The sequence below is a fragment of the Chelonoidis abingdonii genome, chromosome 4 (assembly GCF_003597395.2).
Source record: "Chelonoidis abingdonii isolate Lonesome George chromosome 4, CheloAbing_2.0, whole genome shotgun sequence".
NCBI classification, from domain to species: Eukaryota; Metazoa; Chordata; order Testudines; family Testudinidae; genus Chelonoidis; species Chelonoidis abingdonii.
In genome coordinates this window covers 7,581,718-7,602,594 of record NC_133772.1, presented here as the reverse complement: position 1 = coordinate 7,602,594, position 20,877 = coordinate 7,581,718, and the positions used below count along the sequence as shown (strand labels likewise).

Here is a 20,877-nt window from a genome sequence, read left to right as displayed (position 1 = left end):
CACCAGTAGTGCTGGGGTGGGGTGGGGGAGCCCATGGTGGGGATAGGGGTTTGGGTTGGAAGTGAGAGGCACCTGCTCGGCTGTGTGGGGGAAGGATGAGAGCTGAGATGAAATGTGCAGACAGCAGATTCCTTTCTGGACATATGGAATGCATTAAAGACCCTCCCACTCCCCCACACCCCAGAGACTCCAACTGGTAATGGATGGGCTAGGAAGCCCCACCTTTCCTTGATGGCATCACCATGGGGCGGGGGGGAGGAGTATATTAAAGGGGTCCCTTGGCTCCAGGCAGCCCAGAGTAGCCGCAGGACACAGGAAGACTCCACTCCTGTTCCCTGTCTTAAAGCGACAGCCCTTCCAATTAGCTCTGGGCATCCGTCATCCCCTGGGGTACCCCTTGCCCTCTAATCTCCGGTCCAGGCATCCCATCTGCCCTTGGCTGGTGGGCCACGCCCTGCTCCCGATGCCCATGCTCTCCTCCAGCATGAACTGCGTAGCCGAGTTCTTCACCTACGAGACCACCAAGTCGGTGGTGGTGAAGAGCTGGACCATTGGCGTGATCAACCGTGGTGTGCAGCTGCTCATCATCTCATACTTCATCGGGTGAGTGCCCCCCAGGCCAGGGGAGTCTCACTGGTACTCGGGCTTCATGGCCAAACCCCATTCCCCCTGGGCCTTGTTATCTGGGGGATCAAGGGGGTGAGTCCCAGAGGACCTGGAGAATTACCCTCCAGGGTGCATACCATCATACACTGCTCTCCAGAGAGCCCCACTCCTGGAGGAAGGAAGCTGGGGGATGAGCCAACCTCACCGTGGCACAGAATTACTCCCAAGGCTAAAGAGCCCTGCTTGCCCACTGACCCGACCCTGCATGTGGGTTGCAGAGGGGTGGTGGTGGGGATATGCTCTCTGGGAGGAATGTAATCAGCTTGTCCAGCGGCAAGGGTCTCTCTCCTCCCCACTCCTAGCTGCCAATGGGCGTTGCCAGGTGGGGCTGTGCTGGGGGACAGAAGAGGTCCAAGCCCTGCTGGCCCTAACCACTGGGGCCAGACAGCATCTACTAGAAAGGCAGCTATCCCCTTCTGCCACCTATATGCTGAATTGAAGAGTGGGAGGCTGGCTTTGGAGAAGCCTTTGGTGCATGGTTGTACACACTGTCCAGCCTGACAGTGCCCAGCCCCGCCCATCAGCCTCCCTGCGGGAGGGTGCAAAGACAGCCCTTGGGCTGGATGTCCGGTCAGGGCTGATGTGTGTGTGTGACTCTGTGTGAACAGGAGGGGCAAGGCTGTGTGGGTCTGACGAGTGAGGGCTGGGGGAGGTTGTGCGTAGGGGGCTGGGAGGAAGGGGTGCAGCAGAGGTTGTGTGAGCGGGTGGGGGCTGGGAGGGCGGAGCAGGGGGTTGATGGTCAGGATACACAGGGGTGGGAGGGTGAGGCACTTTCTCCACCATCAGTGAAACCAAAGGAATTAACCTGCAGCCCTTCCCCAAAAGGGATGCTATATCACGGACAGTGTGGGGCTGCTGAGCCCCCTCTGGCCCCCACCACAACCCTAGTAGCTCCCGTGCCACCCCTTCCCCCCCTTGCATGGTCCCCCAGCCCAGTGACATCCATCCAACCCCTCTCCTTCACCCTCTGCGCCAGTGACCCCTTTGGCACTTTTGAAAATGGGACTTATGCTCCTTAACCACGGAGCAACAAGAAAAAGCAGTGAAGGTAGCAGGGGTACAACTGCAGAGGAGAATCTGCAGGGAGCCACTAGGTGGCACAAGATGTTTAGGAAGAAGAGCTCGGTGTGGCTTCTACATCCAGGCTGGCTCTGAGCCCGCTCCGCTCACTCTTTATTTTAAAGGGACATTTTAAAATTTGCTGCCGCTTTTCAGAAGGAAGTGTCATTTCAGTAACTGGGGTTACTGAATCAACCTACCCCCAAAATCAGGTGACAGTCTTATAAAATTCCTTTGCCTTCTGCGTCCTGAGTCGGTAGGGGACATGGGGGTCGTGTTATCATGTTCTTCTTGGTAATCAGCATGGCTAGACACTTGCATTTGGTTTTTGTTGATGAAAGCAAAGTGCGTGACCTCAGCTTGCCAAGGGGCGCTGCTGGCTGTGTGCCAGCATTTAAACGGGGAGGTGATCCCACAGCAAGGACCAAAGGTAAACGGACCAGCTGCCCCAGGTGGGCAGCAGTGCAGTGTGGGATGGCAGCAGGAGGGTGGGCAGGAGCAAAATGGTCCTTTTGAAAGAGGATGCATCCACCCACACTGGAATTCCAGGAACTCACTCTGAAAGAGCTCACCCGCTTCCAAAACAGATTGATGAATGCAGCACAAGACACTGGACATTTGAAAACAGGACATGTGTGTGGACCCAATGCAGTTTAGGCTGAAGAAAACTAAAGTTAACCCGAAAACAAAACCATTTCCATTTAGACACATTAAATCCCATGACTCCAGGAGGGGGGGCTCTAGCAACGCCAGCACACATTCCCAATAAAATCCCAAGATTTGGGGACAATGTAAAGGAATCTTCACAGCTGTTTCCTGAGCCTGTCCCGGGTTGGTGAATTGTGAGGGAGTTTCCCCAACCTGTCCCTCTGGTGAGAGGCTAATGTGGGTCTCTGTCCCTCTCTCCCTGCAGCTGGGTGTTTCTCCATGAAAAGGCGTACCAGGTGCGAGACACCTACATTGAGTCCTCTGTGGTGACCAAGGTCAAGGGCTTCGGCAAATACACCAATAGGGTCATGGACACAGCAGACTACGTTACACCCCCACAGGTAATCCTCATGCTGGAGGGCCAGTACCAGAGGAGTGGTTAAAAATAGTCAGAACTGGGGTATTGTGTGATGTGAGCTAAGGATGCCGAAAAGGGCTGGAGGAACTTGATTATTACTGCTATTATTCATGTTATGGTAGTGTCCAGAGGCTCCAGCTGCGATCAGGGTCCGGTCATTCTGAGCTCTGCTCAGCCCAGACACACAGAGATAGGCCCTGCCCCAGGTGAGATCAGGGCCCCATTGTGCCAGGCGCTGCAGAGAGACACAGCGAGAGACAGGTCCTGCCCCAGCTGAGATCAGGGCCCCATGGGGCCGGGTGCTGCACAGACACACAGTGAGAGACAGGTCCTGCCCCAGTTGAGATCAGGGCTCCGTTGTTCCAGGAGCTGCACAGACACACAGCGAGAGACGGGCCCTGCCTCAGTTGAGATCAGGGCTCCGTTGTTCCAGGCACTGCACAGACACACAGCGAGAGACAGGCCCTGCCTCAGTTGAGATCAGGGCCTGGTTGTACCAGGCTCTGCACAGACACCCAGCGAGAGACAGGCCCTGCCCCAGCTGAGATCAAGGCCCCATGGGACCTGGTGCTGCACAGACCCACAGTGAGAGACAGGCCCTGCCCCAGTTGAGATCAGGGCTCCGTTGTTCCAGGCGCTGCACAGACATACAGCGAGAGACAGGCCCTGCCCCAGGTGAGATCAAGGCTCCATTGTTCCAGGAGCTGCACAGACACACACCGAGAGACAGGCCCTGCCTCAGTTGAGATCAGAGCTCCGTTGTTCCAGGCGCTGCACAGACGTACAGCGAGAGACAGGCCCTGCCATGACTGAGAAAATGAGGCGATAAATAATACTTTGTCTAATCTTATCTATCTAGCTCTTTGGGACAGGGACTCTCTCTTATTAATGTGTGCAGCACCTGGCACAGTGGGGACCCTGATCTTGGCTGATACTACAGTGATATAATGAATACTGGTCCCTGCTGTCTGCTGCTTCAGCCTCTAAGCTTGAAGTCAAAGAACTGTATCCCTGATACCTGCTTTATGGCTACACTTGAAATTTCAAAGTGCTGCCGCGGCAGCGCTTTGAAGTGTGAGTGTAGTCGGACCTCCAGTGCTGGGAGAGAGCTCTCCCAGCACTGCACGTAAACCACATCCTCTACGGATGTAGCTTGCAGCGCTGGGAGCCGTGCTCCCAGCGCTGCGGCACTGATTACACTGAGGCTTTACAGCGCTGTATCTTGCAGCGCTCGGGGGTGTTTTTTCACACCCCTGAGCGCGAAAGTAGCAGCGCTGTAAAGTGCCAGTGTAGCCATACCCTTATTCAATTAAACAAGCAGCTGTTGGCCTGTTTACTCCTGACTGCAGGGAATGCCCCCTATGTACCACTTCTGTGAGAGGATGAGGACCCTAGATCAGAACAGGGAGAGATCTGTGAGCGTCATGGCAGAGGAGGGGGTTGAAAGAGGAGAAGGCAGCAGCTTTATGAATATAGAGGGGGAGACACTCCTCCCCACGGGGGATCTGTGAAGGGACCCATGAGCTGGAAGAATTTTGTTCCTTTACTTTGGCCTCATCAGAATCATAAAGCAAAACATCTGATCCCTCCTTAGAACCGCCTAGGACATAGAAGGTTAAAGACAGCATTTTCCTAAGCCGTCAGCAGCTTTCCTGTGTCCCCTTTACAAGCTGTGAGCACAAGCACAGTGTTCAGGATAAAGAGACCGGCCTTGACATTGCATTGTAGCTACTGCTCCTTCCCCCAGCTTCAAACAGGGACGTACAACGCAGTGCTCTCCTGCTTGGAAATTCCCAGAGCAGGTGCAGAGTAAATTAGGAAGACAGAGGATACAGAACTAGAATTGGGCAAAAATTTTAGTTGAATTGGGAGGGGAGCAATAATTGCTCTAACCCCTAGGTCACGCTCTTCCTGGAGAAACCACGAGAACTCAGTATGGGGCGCTTTCTTCCTCTAGTGGCTGCATCATGTAAAGCCTGTTGCTGGCTGTGAGCTAACATAGTAGCTGAGAGACAAGGTGAGTGAGATCATATCTTTTAATGGACCACCTTCTGCTGGTGGAAGAGCCAAGCTTTCAAACCGCACAGAGCTCATCTTCAGGTCTGTTAGCTGAGATAGGAGGGGCTCATGCTTTTTAGTCTACAGATCCTGGATGAGTCAAATGAAATTCTGTTTATATTGTTCATTTCTAATTACCTGTTTTTTGGGTGCATTTCTCCTTTTTTGCATATTTTGAAAAAAATGGGGCAAATTTGAATAAAAAAAACAAAGTGAAAAATGACACAAAACATCTTGAAATGAAATGTTTTGACTTTTCAGAGCAGGGGAGGATGCTGAAAGATGCATTTTTTGATGAAGGATCTGTTTGTCAATAAAAAAAAAAAAATTCTCCCAGCTCTATGAAAAGGGCCATGCCTAGGGATCAAATCAAGGTGCTTTGAGCTAAGAGACTTTCTGGCTGAAAAATTTCCATTAAAACTGTGTTTTAGTGGAAATGGGGTTTTCAACTAAACATATTTTTTGAGAGAGGTGCCCGCTTTCCTCAGAAAATTTAGATTTTTTTCGTTAAAAAGACCAAACTCAAAAAATATTTCAATCAGGAATTACTTTGTTCATTCCTCATGGCAATTGTTGTTCATTTGCCTCTTGTCCCTGTTCTTCTGTATGGGTTGGGCTCCCTGGCCAGACTACATTTCCCATGAATGGTTAGGGGCTTTCATGACACACCCACTGCCCTTCACCATGAGGGGAGACTGCAGTGTATCATGGGAGTTGTAGTCTCGCTAAGAAACGTGGCCTAGAGAGGAGAACAGGGACGGGGTGGGGGTGCATGAGGCACTGGAACTACAGCTCCCATGAGGCACCACAATGATGTTTCCAAATGGAAATATTTTGATTTCTAGTTATTTTTGCCAACAACTCAAAACTTCGTAGGGAAATAAAAGGCATTTTCAGACCCGCTGTTTCTAGGAGAAGGAATCCCTAGTGCTGGGACTGCAGATCTGGCCTGTTGACTCCAATGAAGCCATGGTCCATTGATGCGAGCTGGGGATCTGGCCCAGCGTCCAATACACACGCACACTGAAAAGCTGTAGCTGCAGCTATGTGGAGGCTGACCTTATCCTGAGGCTTGGCTGCTCAGCTGCAATAAGCAACTTGCTCATTTCCCACCAGCCCCATGATCTGCTCAGGTCATTAAAGGGGCCAGGACCATTAACCCTTCCCAAAAGGACTTGTGGGGGTGTCCTGACAGGCTGGTGAGACAGCTGGTCACAGAGGAGGTCAGTGCCGTTCAGTCACCTTTATTCATGTGAGCCCCAGGGAACGCTAGCCATGGGGCTACTGGCCTCATGCTGAGAGGCAGGGGGCAGAGTGGGCTGGCCAAGCCCTCCTCAATGGCCCTGTGTCCAGCCTCGCCTACTGTCCTGGGGTCGCTGCTGTAGCTCCCTATGGAGGGCAGGCCAGGGGAGTGCTCAGTGGGCATGTGAGACGTGCTTGGTTCTCTGGACTTCACAGCTGAACGTGATGGGCAACCCCTGCTGAATGCATAGTGGGACAGGCTTGGGATGGCTGGCTCCTGGGCTTATTCTGAAGGCTAACTGTCCTCTGCGTGTCACTGCCCCACTCCGTGTCTCAGTTTCTCCTCCCACACTTTGTCTCTCAGATTGTAGCACTTTAAGGCAGGGACACATCAGGGCTCTGATCTCAGCTGGGATAGGGCCTGTCTCTCGCTGTGTGTCTGTGCAGCACCTGGCACAACACAGCCCCTGATCTCGGCTGGGGCAGGGCCTGTCTCTCACAGTGCGTCTATGCAGCGCCTGTCACAACAGGGCCCCAGTCTCAGTTACTGCTCTCATACTGTTACAAAAAATATCACACCCTGGCTCATACATCAGTGGGAAGTTCACACACACGCACACAACACACACTCTGGTACAACACAGTTTTGTCCGGAATCACTTTGCTTCTCTCATATCACAGCGTGGATGAGCCCTAGCTTCAATCTGGAGAAGACTAAACCCTTGGGTGTGTGAAAGCTGTCTGCATCTAGCCTCAGTTTCCAGCATGCTGAGAGTAATCCTTGTGCTATTGACCCAGCAGCCTGGGGAACAAACTGGGGTTCCCTTTTGGATCATCTTTGCACAATCAAAACACATGAGGGCTTACCGCTCCCCTGGCAGGGACCCCCTTGTAATGTGCGCTGGGCTCGGTGGTTGAGAATGCTGTAGAACAGCGGTTGTTATGGCTAATGTGCTCTCTGGCTCGGACAGGATCCCTGCCCACAGTTTGTGCTATAGATACCACAGTGCATCTTTAGTCAGCTGGGGTTGGTAGGAAAACCTACATGGAAACTCCAGCTCATACAGCACCTAATTGCCCACTGGCCTGGTAAATAGAGACCACAGCAAACCCAGGCCATGCAGGTTCTGTGAGCTCCACCAGCTTTCTGTATCGAACACAGAGCCCTGCTCAGAATCTACAAGGTTTAGGATTTGAGCCCACCACCCAGGCACGGTGCCTCATACAGATCCCAGAGCTCTGGGGGGCAGAGGATGAGCTTTAGGGGGCAGGATTCCAGCTATGCAAGACATGATCAGGGCTGATCAGATGCAACACCTGCATGGTCAGGAGCAAGCTGTGAGGCCTGTCTCCAGGGAGGAGCACACCCTCCCACGCAAGTTACCTTCGGGAACCAACAACATTTTGTGTTCCTTGGCAAATAGGAAAAGTAGGGGCCGGGGGAGAAATTGTTTCAGGTCTACCCAAAAATGAAATGTTTTGAAATTTTCAGTGAATTGGGGGGGAAATCATTTTGGGTAGAATAAAACATTTTGTTTTGATTGCGAGTGGATTTTAAATAATTTTTAGAAAATACAATTGTTGGAAGTTTTGAAAGGAAAATCTGCTCTGCACTGAAAAGATGGAAAGGTTTCACTGCGCAAATGTCTAAACCAGGGGTCAGCAACCTCTGGCACGCAGCTTACCAGGGTAAGCACCCTGGCGGGCCGGACCAGTTTGTTTACCAGCTGCGTCAGCAAGTTCGGCTGATCGCAGCTCCCACTGGCCACAGTTCACCGTCCCAGGCCAATGCGGGTGGCTGGAAGCTGCGGCCAGCACATCCCTCAGCCTGCAGTGCTTTTTCTAATCACTTGGCAGCCCTAATAAAAATATCAAATGTTCTTGTTGGAAGGCTACCACATAACAGGATTTTATTTCTTAGAACGCAGAACCTTAACATACTAAAACCAAAAGCAGAGTGAGACAAAGCAGGCTGCTCCCTAGGACAACTCACCCCACCTTACTTTAGGCTGGCTCTTTGCAGACTGATGCTGATCGCATGCAGGCCTGGGCAATCCCCAGAGAATTTAAAGTGATCACTCACAATTTTAACAGTTTTCAACATACCCCAGCTTCTGACTGTTTCACTTGCTCTGTCTCATCTCTGTACCCTTCCCTATCCTATCTCTCTGACTCCATCCCAACTCTGCAGGGGACGTCTGTCTTCGTGATCATCACTAAGCAGATTGTCACGGAGAACCAGGTGCAAGGCTTCTGCCCTGAGGTAAGCAGGTGAGGAGCAAGGGAGAATGGTGGGAGGGCTTGGGAAGTGGGAGGAGGGTTGATCTTCCCCAGCTGAGAGTGAAGCTATTCTCTGGAGAGGTTCCCTTGGGGTACCTGCTGTTGGGGCATCTAGGGTCCCCCCCTGCCATCAAAGTGGTGACAGGAGAGGGGGAGCTATCTATGTGCCTGCCTGTCTGTCCCTGGAGCTCATTCCCTCTGCCTGCCTCCCCCTTGCTCTCCTTTTCCAGAGCGAAGTGAAGTACAGCTGTGTGTCTGACAGCGACTGCCAGAGGCCTGTCCCTACCACGGGAGGCGGTAAGAACCCAGAACCACACAGCAGCTCCAACAGGAGGCTGGGACCTAGCATGTGGGCATGGTGCACGGATGCCCTAGCATGGTGCGATTGCCAGGAGGGAGCAGCATCAGGCTGTGTGTTGGGGGTGAGGGATCAGTGAGGAAGGAGAGAGTGAAGAATAGATGAGTGGAAGAAGCAGGGGTGGATGGATGGATTGATGCGTGGCAGTGTCTGAACCTGCCGCTTCCAGATGGAAAATCAGGAGCTGGGAGGTGGTAGCCAACTCAAACCTCTCTGCAGATCTGGGCTCTGTGGGGGTGGCAGCCGGGAGCCATGTGGGCACAGGATGCAGGGTGGAGGGGCTGGGAACGGGGCTTGTGGTGCTAATAGGGGGTGGTTTCGCAGGGATCCTGACTGGCCGGTGTGTGAACTACAACAGAAGCCTGCGGACCTGTGAGATCCAGGGCTGGTGCCCAGCTGAAGTGGACACCGTCCAGGCGTAAGCTGGGCCCTTCAAGGCAGACCCCCTTTCCCCTGCTTCAGCACCCTGTTCTGTCCCCAGCCCGAGAGCCCTCTTGGAAGTCACTGGCACCTAGAAGAGTCTGGGGCACCGTGCCAGGGCCACCTCCTGGTGGCAGTTGTGCTTGGCTGTGTCACCTGTTCCGTATGGCCAGGGGTAGGGAACCTCCCACATCCTCAGCTCTCGACATGGAGGAGGGACCCCACTGAGCACTGTGCTGTGGCTATTCTCTGCCCCATAGGGCCCATAGGGGGTGGATCAGGGTGCATTGTGCTGTGGCTATTCTCTGCCTCATGAGGCCCATAAGAGAGGTGGTATATCAGGTGGCACTGCACTGTGGTTATTCTCTGCCTCCCAGGGCCCATAGGGGATGGATTGGAGCCGTGGCCTGGTGACACTGTGCTGTGGCTATTCTCTGCCCCATAGGGCCTATAGGGGGTGCATCAGGGTGCACTATGCTGTGACTATTCTCTGCCCCTCAGGGACCATAGGGGGTGCATCAGGGTGCGCTGTGCTGTGGCTATTCGCTGCCCCACAGGGACCATAGGGGGTGCATCAGGGTGCACTGTGCTGTGGCTATTCTCTGCCCTATGAGTCCCATAAGGGAGGTGGTATATCAGGTGGCATTGCACTGTGGTTATTCTCTGTCCCCCAGGGCCCATAGGGGGTGGATTGGGGCCGTGGCCGGATGGCACTGTGCTATGGCTCTGCTCTGGCCCCCAGGGCCCCTAGGGGGTGGATTGGGGCTGTGGCCTGGTGGCACTGTGCTGTGGCTATGCTCTGCCTCACAGGGCCCATAGGGGGTGGATTGGGGCCGTGGCTGGATGGCACTGTGCTGTGTCTATTCTCTGTCCCCCAGGGCCCATAGGGGGTGGATTGGGGCTGTGGCCGGATGGCACTGTGCTATGGCTATTCTCTGCCCCCCAGGGCCCATAGGGGGAGCATCAGGGGCATGGTCAGAGTGCCCTGCGCTGTGGCTATTCTCTGCCCCCCAGGGCCCATAGGGGGTGGATTGGGGTCGTGACCAGGGTGCACTGTGCTGTATCTATGCTCTGCCTCACAGGGCCCGTAGGGGATGGATTGGGGTCGTGACCAGGGTGCACTGTGCTGTGTCTATGCTCTGCCCCACAGGGCTCATAGGAGATGGATTGGGATCGTGACCAGGGTGCACTGTGCTGTGTCTATGCTCTGCCTCACAGGGCCCATAGGGGGTGAATTGGGCTGTGGCCAGATGGCACTGTGGTGTGTCTATGCTCTGCCTCACAGGGCCCGTAGGGGGTGGATTGGGGTCGTGACCAGGGTGCACTGTGGTGTGTCTATGCTCTGCCCCACAGGGCCCATAGGGGTATTTACTGTTTAGTCACCTGGAGCTCAGGCTACTGCCACCCACACTGAACCTGGGCTCAGAGCCCATCCAGCCCAACAGGATTATTCTCAGTCACAGCAGCGCCCCTCAGCCCAGGCCGTGCACGGCTCTCCCTGGTTGTGCAAGGCGCTGCACAGACTCCACAGACACAAAGAGCCTTAAGCTGCAGTGGATAAATAGCCAGGAGCAGGGGGCAGATGGGGATAGGACACAGCCACCCAGGCAGGCCCCAGGCCACAGGCCCCTGCCCATGTCCCGTGTGGGTGATTTCTCGGGGCTCTCTCCCTGCAGGCCCATCATGCTGGAGGCAGAGAATTTCACCCTCTTCATTAAGAACAGCATCCGCTTCCCGCTCTTTGACTTTGAGAAGTGAGTACTCGGGGCGGCTGCATGGGGTGTGTACAGGCTCCCTCCACCTCAGCTCTCCTGGGGTCAGGGTCCGATGCTCAGGGACACAGAACCTGCATTGCCCTGCGTTGGCAGCGTAGAGGGACCTTGAGGTGCGTGAAAATGGCCCCCTGACCCCTATGGTAGAGGAGTCTCCCAGCCGGCATGGGGCTGGGGCAAGGGCCCTGCACTCACTCTGCTCTCAGACACAGGGATATGGCCCATGCGGCGTTGCACTGTGGTTATTCTGTGTTCCCCAGGGCCCACGGGGGTGGTGCGGGGCCTTGGCCAGATGGAACTGCATTATGGCTATTCTCTGCCCCCCAGGGCCTAAGGGGGTGGAGCGGGGGCATGGCCAGGTGTCTCTGCACTGTGGCTGTTCTCTGCCCCCCCCCAGGGCCCTTAGGGGATGGAGCAGGGTCGTGACTTGGGTTGATGGCCCTGTGGCTGTTCTCTGCCCCACCAGGGCCCATAGGGGATGGAGTGGGGACATGACCAGGTGTCTCTGTGCTGTGGCTGTTCTCTGCCCCCCCAAGGCCCCTAGAGGATGGAGCAGGGTTGTGACTGGGGGTGATGGCCCTGTGGCTGTTCTCTGCCCCCCCGCCTCCGGGCCATGGAAAGTAGGGTCTAAGTCCATGCAGCCCTGAGGCTGCTTTATTTGATACTGAGGACCAGGCTGGCCCCCAGGGTATGGCAAGTGCAAAGCAGGTCTGAAGCGCCTTTACCTCCCCATCTGAGCCTGCTCCAAGCACAGGATCTGACTAGCCAAGGATCTGACCCTCAGGGTCACAGAGAAACATGCCCCCAGGCTGTGTTCATCCAATCGCTGCATTGCAGATAAAGAGGATTTCCCAGTTCCTGGGGCCACCCTCCTCCTGGTGATGGTCGAGATTTCCCTCCAGCTGGGAATAACAGCAGGGGAGCCTGTGGCTGAGCCAGCCGGGAGGTTAGAGTTGAGGTTATGGCTAGGATTAGGGTTAGAGTTGGAGGCTATGGAAGGGGGTTAGGGTTGGGAGTAGGCTTTGGGTTTATTGATGGGATGGGGTTAGGGATTGGTTTTCCCCATGGGACCCTGTTCTCACAGTCCCCTCTGTCTGTCTCCCTCCCTCCAAGGGGTAACCTGCTGCCCAACCTCACGGCCCAGGACATCCGGACGTGCCGCTTCCACCCAGTCACCCAGCCCTTCTGCCCCATCCTGCGCCTGGGCGACATCATCCGCTTTGCCGGACAGGATTTTTCCAAGCTGGCCTCCACGGTGAGATTCACGAGTGACTCCCCACGTTGGGCTCTGGCCTGACAGCCATATGCCAGGAGACAGCACACGTGTGATGGCGCATGTGAATTAGGACCATCTCCAGGGGCCGTCCTTCTACACACAGCGGAAGGGAGGAGCTCGAGGGGACTCTGGGGCCTTGGTCAGTCCCTTAGAATGGGAGAAGGAGTCCGTCCAGTGACACGGCGTAGTGGCCCCTCTATGGTGCACCCTGGGGCGGTTTGGCCTAACACCCCATCTCTGTGCACAGGGAGGAATTCTGGGGATCAAGATCGGGTGGGTGTGTGACCTGGATCGCTCGTGGGAGCACTGTGTGCCCAGCTACACCTTCACCCGCCTCGACAGCGTCTCCGAGAAGAACAATGTCTCTCCCGGCTACAACTTCAGGCAAGCGCAGCGGGTGTACACGCACACACGCGAACAGATGGAAAAAATTGTGTGAGACCCTGGGGTAAAGTCACTCGCTTGGACATGCTTGGGGCACATGTCCCTCCTCTCACACGGGCATACAGCACCTTCCATCTACACACACAGACACATCACATGCCCCTGACTACACACACTGCCCTCTACATACACACTAACACACCAGATACACCCAACTACACGCACAACACACACTGCCATCCACATACACGCTAGATATACCTAACTCTACACACACCACTTTCCAGACACACACTGACACACCAGATACACCCAACTACACATACCACTTTCCACATACACACTGACACACCTCATACACCTGACTCTACACACACTCCCCTCCAGTTCCACACCAAATACACTAAATTACACATGCTCCCCTCTAGCAACACTGACACACCAGACACACTATTACACACACTCTCCCAGTTACATCCCCACACCTACATACTGACTCACCCAGTTACATACACCCTCCCCGCTACACACACTACCTTCATACTAGACCCTTCCTTCCACACACTGTGTGTCACCCCCCCACACACACACAGTTGCCATCAGTGTGCACACCTTGGTGCACCGGGGACCGGGGGATGGCAAGTCACAGCCCCTCTCCCTGTCCCCCAGGTATGCCAAGTACTACAGGCGGGAGAACGGCACTGAGTACCGGACCCTGATGAAGGCTTTCGGCATCCGTTTCGATGTGCTGGTCTATGGGAACGTATGTACGGCCAGGCAGCCGACAGGGTCAGTGGGGGGAGCCAGCACTGAAGCCCTAGGATAGGGGAAGCGAGTTGATGGGGAATCACCAATGTGTGTGAGGGGTCCATGCAAGGCTGGTAGAGACCACCCCGTGGGCATGTATAGCTCTTGGCCAATCAGAGCACTGGGGCTCCTCCTTCCCTCCATGTGCAGGCCCAGGCTTGGGACTACCCCCATGTGCCTGACTCTCCATGCCACCCCACCTCCTGTTGGCGAGGAGGGTTCCAGCTTGGCCCCTCACTGTCCTTCCTCCCCATGCAATGAGAGCGGAGGACTCCCCAACATGGACTCAGGCCCCTGCCGAAGCGCCATGGGGTGTAGGAGGAGTTGGCTGGCTGTGGTCGTGCGCTTAGACATGCAGCGCCACCTGGTGGCCATGTTTAATGAAGGAGGACAAGAGCCCCAAGACTCACGTGCCCAACAGAAGCCACAAGGCAGGCAGGAGTGGAGGGGGCACAGATCCTGAGGCTGGGTGTGGAGAGGGGGTTACACCACCCTATACAGGAGAAGGGGGGGGGGCTCATGTGGTGTCCTAGGGGCAAACCTTCCCTCTCCCAACCACTAACTCCACTCTCTGTCCCCTCAGGCTGGGAAATTCAACATCATCCCAACCCTGATCAACACAGTAGCAGCCTTCACCTCCGTCGGGGTGGTGAGTGCAACCGTCTCTCCGCCGCCTCCTCCTTCCCCTCTGGCGCTCCACAGGAGCCGGGGTGAGCAAGCCCCAGGCTGCAGGGAAAAAGGAAGCCCCGGGGCAGAGCAAAGAGCTGCCCATCTGGGCAGGCCTCCTTGCTGCTTAGTGTAGCCCTGAATCAAAAGTCAAATCCAGGCTCACCAGGGACTGCAGAGCCACAGAGAGAATCCAAGATGGCACCATGATGATGACACAAGGGGAATCCAAGATGGCACCATGGCAATGGCCCAGGGGGAATCCAAGATGGCACCATGGTGATGACACAGAGGAATCCAACATGGTGCCATAGTAACAGGGCGGGAGGAATCCAAGACAGGGCTGTGGTAACGATGCAGGAGGAATCCAAGATGACACCATGGCAATGGCCCAGGGGGAATCCAAGATGGCACCATGGTGATGACACAGGGCAATCCAAGATGGTGCCATAGTAACAGAGTGGGAGGAATCGAAGACAGGGCTGTGGTAACGATGCAGGGGGAATCCAAGATGGCACCATGGCAATGGCCCCAGGGGGAATCCAAGATGGCAGCATAGTGATGCCACGGGAGTTGCTCCAGCATCCACTCAGCAGTGTGTCACCCACCCCCTCGGTGTAAGGCTTTGTCCCTGCTCATGCTGGCCGGACCCCAGAGAGGGTTACGGACACTCCAGCAGTGCAGGCTCTGAACACATGAGCCTGGGCACCTGCACTCAGCCCTGCTCTGAAGGGGAAGAGCTAGGCCAGCTCATCAGCCTCTGTCGGCTCAGGATCCATGTCCTGCCTCCCGCTCCCAGAGCCCCCCCGCCATGAACCCAGAGGCCTGTTGGTCCTGCCCTGCTGCCTTTGGGCCAAGGGTCACCCCCAGGTGACTGGGGACAGCCCCACACCCAGAAAGGAAGGCCCTGCCCTCTGCTGAGCCTGGCTGGGCCCCCCTTCAGCCTTTCTCCCCTCCCCGGCAGGGCACTGTGCTGTGTGACATCATCCTCCTCAACTTCCTGAAGGGCGCAGAGCAGTACAAGGCAAAGAAGTTCGAAGAGGTGAATCCAAGGGAGGCGGAGCCCAAGGTGCTGCAGAGCCTGGCACACCCAACAGAGAGCAGAGTGCTGGGTCTGAGGGGTGCTCCTGGCTACTCCAGTCCTGGTGTCTCCCAGCAGGAGGCGCTGCAGGTAGCAGGGCAGGAGTGCTGGCTGTGGGAGGAGCTCCCAGTTGCTCCAGTCCCAGCCTCTCCCAGCAGGGGGCACTGTGGAGAGTGGGGTTGGGAGCGCTGGCTGTGGGGGGAGCTCCCAGCTGCTCCAGTCCCAGCCTCTCCCAGCAGGGGACACTGTGGAGAGTGGGGTTGGGAGCACTGGCTGTGGGGGAAGCTCCCAGCTGCTCCAGTCCCAGCCTCTCCCAGCAGGGGGCACTGTGGGAAGTGGGGTTGGGAGCGCTGGCTGTGGGGGAAGCTCCCAGCTGCTCCAGTCCCAGCCTCTCCCAGCAGGGGGCACTGTGGGAAGTGGCAATAGCTTGGCAGTCCCCGCCACGGGTGCTGCCTGTGGGGAGGTCACTCCATGCCCTTGTGGTGGGCGTTGACCCGGCTCTGTGCCCCCTGCAGGTGACGGATGTGACCCTGCGCCACAGCCCCGTGTACAGGAGCAGCCAGATGCTGGGAGGCCGGAACATCGAGAAACAGTCCACTGACTCGGGGGCCTACTCCATCGGCCTCTAGCGCCCCTGGCCCTGGCAACTGGACAGTTTCCTACCCGCCCCCTGCTGGCCACAGGCACCTCGCCCCTGCTCACTGGCAAGGGCATCTTTTGTACACCCCCCCTCCTATGATCCTCTGCTTCTTCCTCATCACCGGCCGGAGTCTTCCTCATGGGCCCCCTCGCCAAGGGAGCGGAAATCTCTCCTCCGGCATGTTCTCATGAAAGCGGTGCCATCTCCCTCAGGAAGCATGTACCATTCCCTCCCCATCGAACCTGGGCAGTGCCAGGGAGCAGGCATGGCAGGCAGGGGCCAACATGGCTGCTGCTGGTATCGGCACCACTCGGTTACCAGCATGCCTGGCACTGTACCAGAAATGGGCAGCACTCCTCACCCTGGGGAGTGTGTGGACCTCAGCAGGGGGCACTCTCTGGGTTTGGCTGGGTGCTGAGAGCTCGGGAGGGTGCCCTTGGGACTGAGGGGTCGATGGGATTGGTTCCCTTGTCCCAGCTGGGGGCGCTTTCTCTGGGTTTGGCTGGGTGCTGAGAGCTCGGGGGGCACCCTTGGGACTGAGGGATGGATAGGATTAGTTCCCATGTCCCAGCAGGGGCCGCTTTCTCCAGCTCAGGTGCTCTCTCCAGCACTGAGAGAGGCACCCCAATGGTGGGAGTGTGGGGTCTCCTTTTGCCAGCAGAGGGTGTGTGAAAGTAGAATGAATTATATTGTGAAAATAGAAAAGATTAAAGAAATGCTGTCTGTAAAGTAGGATATGCATGCTGTGCCTCAGGTGAATTTTACTGTTTTGCTTTCTTTGTCCCTTTGTCTAATTCCCACTCTTTTATCTGTATAAATAAGACTGTTTGGGTCTTGCATGGGCACTCACGTTATCTGGGTGTTATTGGCAGAGCACTGTGCTAATAAAACAGAGTGGTCTGACAAATTGTGAGTCCTGATTCTAACTTTGACAATTTGGAGGTTCCACCTAGGTGGCAACCGTCTTCACTGGGGCCGTGTGATTCCTGACCGTTTTGTGGGACGACCATGGCAGCCAGCACCTGGGCATTTGGCCCGAGTGGGCCTCCTTCTGAACGGAAGGGTGCACGACCACAGTGAAGTCTACGCCATTGAACCTCTTGGTTCCCACTGTGTTCTGGTAGGGATCCCAGGATCTGACATCAGGAATCTGGTCAGCTAATTATTTCTGTGTTTTGTCCGGACTGAGGACTGTCCTGTCTCTGTGTCTATTCGTCCTCTCTGTGGAGTGTTTGAGTCTGGGTGCCGTCTCTGTCCGGGGATCGGCCGACCAAGGGGTTCCTGTCCCCACGGTCTGAGTGAGTGAAATCTGCACAATCGCAGCCGCACCGCACTTTGGGTAAAACCCTTGGTGTGAAAGCAAGGGCGATTGAGGCAGTAGCCTGTGGGCTGCTTTTGTGTGTTGCACCAGACATCGCTCTGATGAACCCGAACTTCTTTCTTGTGTGATTGGTGTGTAAAGTTCTCCTGTATAGGTAACCAGACGTCTAAGTCGGGGCAGTTCCCTAAAGGAACGCTGGCTCATTTTATGTATTTTGGGAGGGGTCCGGACTCCTGTTAATTTCTCGAAAAATGGTCTAGGCTAACTCAGGGAGATCCCAAAACTCAGTGGCCACTGTGAGGATCTTGGGACAAGGACCAAGTAGATATCTTAAAAGACAAACTCAGCCAATCTAAAACTAAATTGGCAAAAGGAGAGGTTGATTGTTTCATGCAATGGTGGGAAGAGCAAATCGTAGATGGACAGAATCGAAACTTGCCTCTCTCAAAGATTCAAATGATAAGTTGAAAGCTTTATTGGAAACCTCGTCTCCCACCACTAGACTGAGCGCTCCCCTTTACCCAGTTCTCCGAGCAGACCCCCCTTCATACTCCTGTCTCCGGGTGGGAAAAGACAAAGAAAACCCCTTGCTAGATTCTGGGGACAAGGATGAAGAAGGTGCATTAATTGGCCTGGCAGCCTTGCGTCGAATCAATAGACGGCCACCCACACCCCCAGCTCAGGAACAACTGTCACCAGATATCCCAGCTCAGGAACAACTATCACCAGATTTCCTGGCTCAGGAACAATTCTCAGAGATCTCCAGTTCAGACCTGTCCGGATCGTCCGGTACTGCCGAGGCCCATTCCTCTGGACTCGCTCTGCCTCGTAAAAGCTTGCACTTGGGCCTTAAAAATATCCAGGCTCCCCTCCAAATCCTGCATACTGGGGGCTAAGATAGGGGTCCCACTTGGAGCTATAAACCCTGGACTCGCACAGAGCTCCTTTCAATTGTAAAAGGCTTTCCAAAGCCCTGAGAAAATCCTACCAAATTTGCAGAGGAATTTTTGTTAGTATGTGATACCTATGAACCCTCTGAGACAGACCTCCTGCAGCTGTGCAAGCTACTTGTATCAGCCCCTAGTGAGCATGAAAAATGGCTCACAGCACCAGATTGGCTCACTGCTGACCGCCACTCTACTTTACCAGACACTGGTCCTAATGCTGAATACTGGAAAAAGTGTAAGGAACGAGCTAAAAATCTATTTGAAGCCATCCCCCGGGTATGGACTCCTAAAACCAACTGGACGGCCATAAATGGCTGTAAGCAACGACAGGGAGAAAACCCGGGCGACTATCGCACCTGGCTAACTGACATTTTTCTGCAACATTCTGGTATACAGCAACCAGATAGAAATGGACAGGGCGCCCTGGCTAGTGCGTTTGTTAATGGCCTCCTGCCTGCTATTGGCAATATGCTAAAACGAATAAGTGTTGGGTCGGAGACTGAAACCATGGACAAATTGCAAACAGTGGCAGAGCACTGCCAACGTACTTTAAAAGGAAAAGAAGAACAATCAGCTCAACAGTTAATGGCCTTGCAAATACAGCATTATTCAGGGCAGGGCAAGCAGCGCCAGGGATGGAGAAAATACCAGGGACGGGGACGTGGTCGTGGGAGGGGCCAGGGAACTGGATTTTCGGTTTATGGGGATGTTTGTAATTACTGTAAACAGCCGGGACATTGGAAGAATGAATGTCCGAGACAGCCTGGTAACTCTGTGAATAACCAGTTAGACCCCCTGCCAGCACAGCCAATCAGTCCCCAGCCTTCCTTTGCCCCACAGCAATGATGGGGCACGGGGGAACTGCAGGAAATTTTAGCTCCTTTACTACCTCTCACTCCCACGGGTGAGTGTGCTTTAACTATCAATGATCTTTCTCTCTCTTTCCTTGTTGATACGGGAGCTTCGCTCTCTGCAGTTCATACTACCGACCTGCCTGCGGTTCCCTGCTCCGGAAAAAACCATGTCCGCTGTAGGCATTACGGGAGTCCCAACCCCTTATCCCCTTTCAAAGCCTCTACCGGTCCAGGTTGGTCCCCTTTCTGCGCATCATGCCGTCCTTCTCTCTGATTCCTCTCCGGTAAACCTTTTGGATTGGGATCTGTTATATAAGCTTGGCTGCACCATATATACTGTTCCCCGGATGGGGTCTATTTACAAATTCCCTAGTCCTCCCTGAGTGATTCTGTAGCCTCCCTGCTGTCTGAAACATCCCTTTCCAATCCAGTCCCTTGTTGCCCACTCATCCTGTCCCCTTGAACACCTAATTTTGCAGGTCCCATCCCCTCTGTGGCCAACCCATCCCTCTGAGTTGAGCCGCTTAAATACTGACCCCGTCTGCATTACTGTTGTCTCTTCCAAACCCCTGTCTCGCCTATCTCAGTACCCTTTAAACCCTGAGGCAGAGGCTGGCATTGCTCCAGTCATAACTGCCCTGCGGGAGCAAGGCATTATTGTTCCCTGTTCCAGTCCCTATAACACCCCTATCCTCCCAGTTCGAAAAGCTGATGGCAAATCATGGCGATTTGTTCAGGACCTTCAAGCCTTTAATCGTATTGTCATACCCACTTTTCCTGTTGTTCCAAGCCCAGCAACAATCCTGGCTTCTATCCCACCAGCTGCAACTCATTTTACTGTTGTTGATTTGTGTTCTGCTTTCTTTTCTGTTCCGGTTCACCCTGACTCCCAGTACCTCTTTGCCTTTTCCTACAAGGGACAGCAATATACATGGACCACGCTCCCTCGGGGGCATACGGAAAGTCCATCTTACTTTTCCCAGGCATTAGCCCAAGACCTAGCTGACCTTGTTTTCAGATCCGGGTCCACTCTAGTCCAATATGTAGATAATCTACTCCTCTGTTCCCCCTCATTATCTGCCTCAAAAACTGATTCTTTAGTGCTCCTTACTGCCCTAGCAAACAAAGTCACAAGGCTTCTCGCTCAAGCCTATGTCACATACCTTGGTTGTCTCCTCTCTCAGGGTTCCTGTACACTTTCTCCCACCCGCATCCAGGCTATCATTCGCTCTCCCCGACTCTGCTCCCCATGCCAGGTCCGAAAATTTTTGGGCATGGCTGGATTTTGCAGGCAATGGATTCCCCAATATGCCTTCCTTGCAAAACCTCTCCAAGAACTCACTCGACTCTCTGTGCCTAATCCCATGCCATGGCCACCTGAAGCAGACTCTGCCTTTGTTTCCCTCAGACAAGGTTTGGCTTCTGCCCCCGCTTTAGGGTTGCCAGACTATTCTAAGCCTTTTACCCTTTTCTGCCATGAACAATCTGGATGTGCACTTGGAGTTCTTATTCAGGTGCACGGAGGCAAGAACCACCCAGTTGCTTATTTCTCTGCCACTTTGGACCCTGTCGCCCAAGGCCTGCCCCCCTGCCTGCGTGCTGTGGCTGCCACAGCAAGCCTAGTCGAAATGTCTGAATCTCTTGTCCTTTGCTCCCCCCTTACTCACATGGTCCCTCACTCTGTGGAAACTCTGCTGTTACAACACAATACAAGCCACCCAGGACCGGTGCCAGGGTTTCTGGCGCCCTAGGCGCAGGGCCATTTCACCGCCCTGCGTGCGGGTCTTGCGGCTTTGGTGAAGCTGGCGCAGGCAGTCCCGTGGAGGGTCCACTGGTCCGTGGCTCCGGTGGAGCTGCGGCAGGTCCACCCAAGCCGCAGGACCAGCAGACCGTCCGCAAAAATGCCTGCAGCAGGTCCACCGGAGCTGCGAGACCAGCAGACCCTCCGCAGGAACGACTGCGGCAGCTTCACCGGAGCTG

At 54.9% G+C, this 20,877-nt stretch overlaps 1 protein-coding gene across 1 annotated transcript; it reads left to right on the top strand.

Annotated features, from left to right (window-relative positions):
• Nucleotides 1–253: 253 nt before the first annotated feature.
• Nucleotides 254–17,230, top strand: P2RX3 (purinergic receptor P2X 3). The gene is made up of 12 exons (XM_032785927.2): nt 254–603; nt 2,639–2,774; nt 8,283–8,354; nt 8,602–8,668; nt 9,054–9,147; nt 10,826–10,903; nt 12,035–12,176; nt 12,445–12,581; nt 13,251–13,344; nt 13,972–14,037; nt 15,019–15,096; nt 15,651–17,230. Exons 1-12 carry the CDS (start codon nt 464–466, stop codon nt 15,762–15,764), a joined length of 1,218 nt encoding a protein of 405 aa, XP_032641818.1. The 5' UTR covers nt 254–463; the 3' UTR covers nt 15,765–17,230.
• The last annotated feature ends 3,647 nt before the right edge of the window (nt 17,231–20,877 follow it).

What these genes read in the sequence shown, in the direction of transcription:
- P2RX3 (XM_032785927.2), top strand. Translation starts at nt 464, where the DNA reads ATGCCCATGCTCTCCTCCAGCATGAACTGCGTAGCCGAGTTCTTCACC. An exon ending in CCGCTCTTTGACTTTGAGAA is followed by an intron (nt 10,904 to 12,034) that starts GTGAGTACTCGG and finishes CCTCCCTCCAAG; the next exon opens with GGGTAACCTGCTGCCCAACC. An exon ending in ATGTGCTGGTCTATGGGAAC is followed by an intron (nt 13,345 to 13,971) that starts GTATGTACGGCC and finishes CTGTCCCCTCAG; the next exon opens with GCTGGGAAATTCAACATCAT.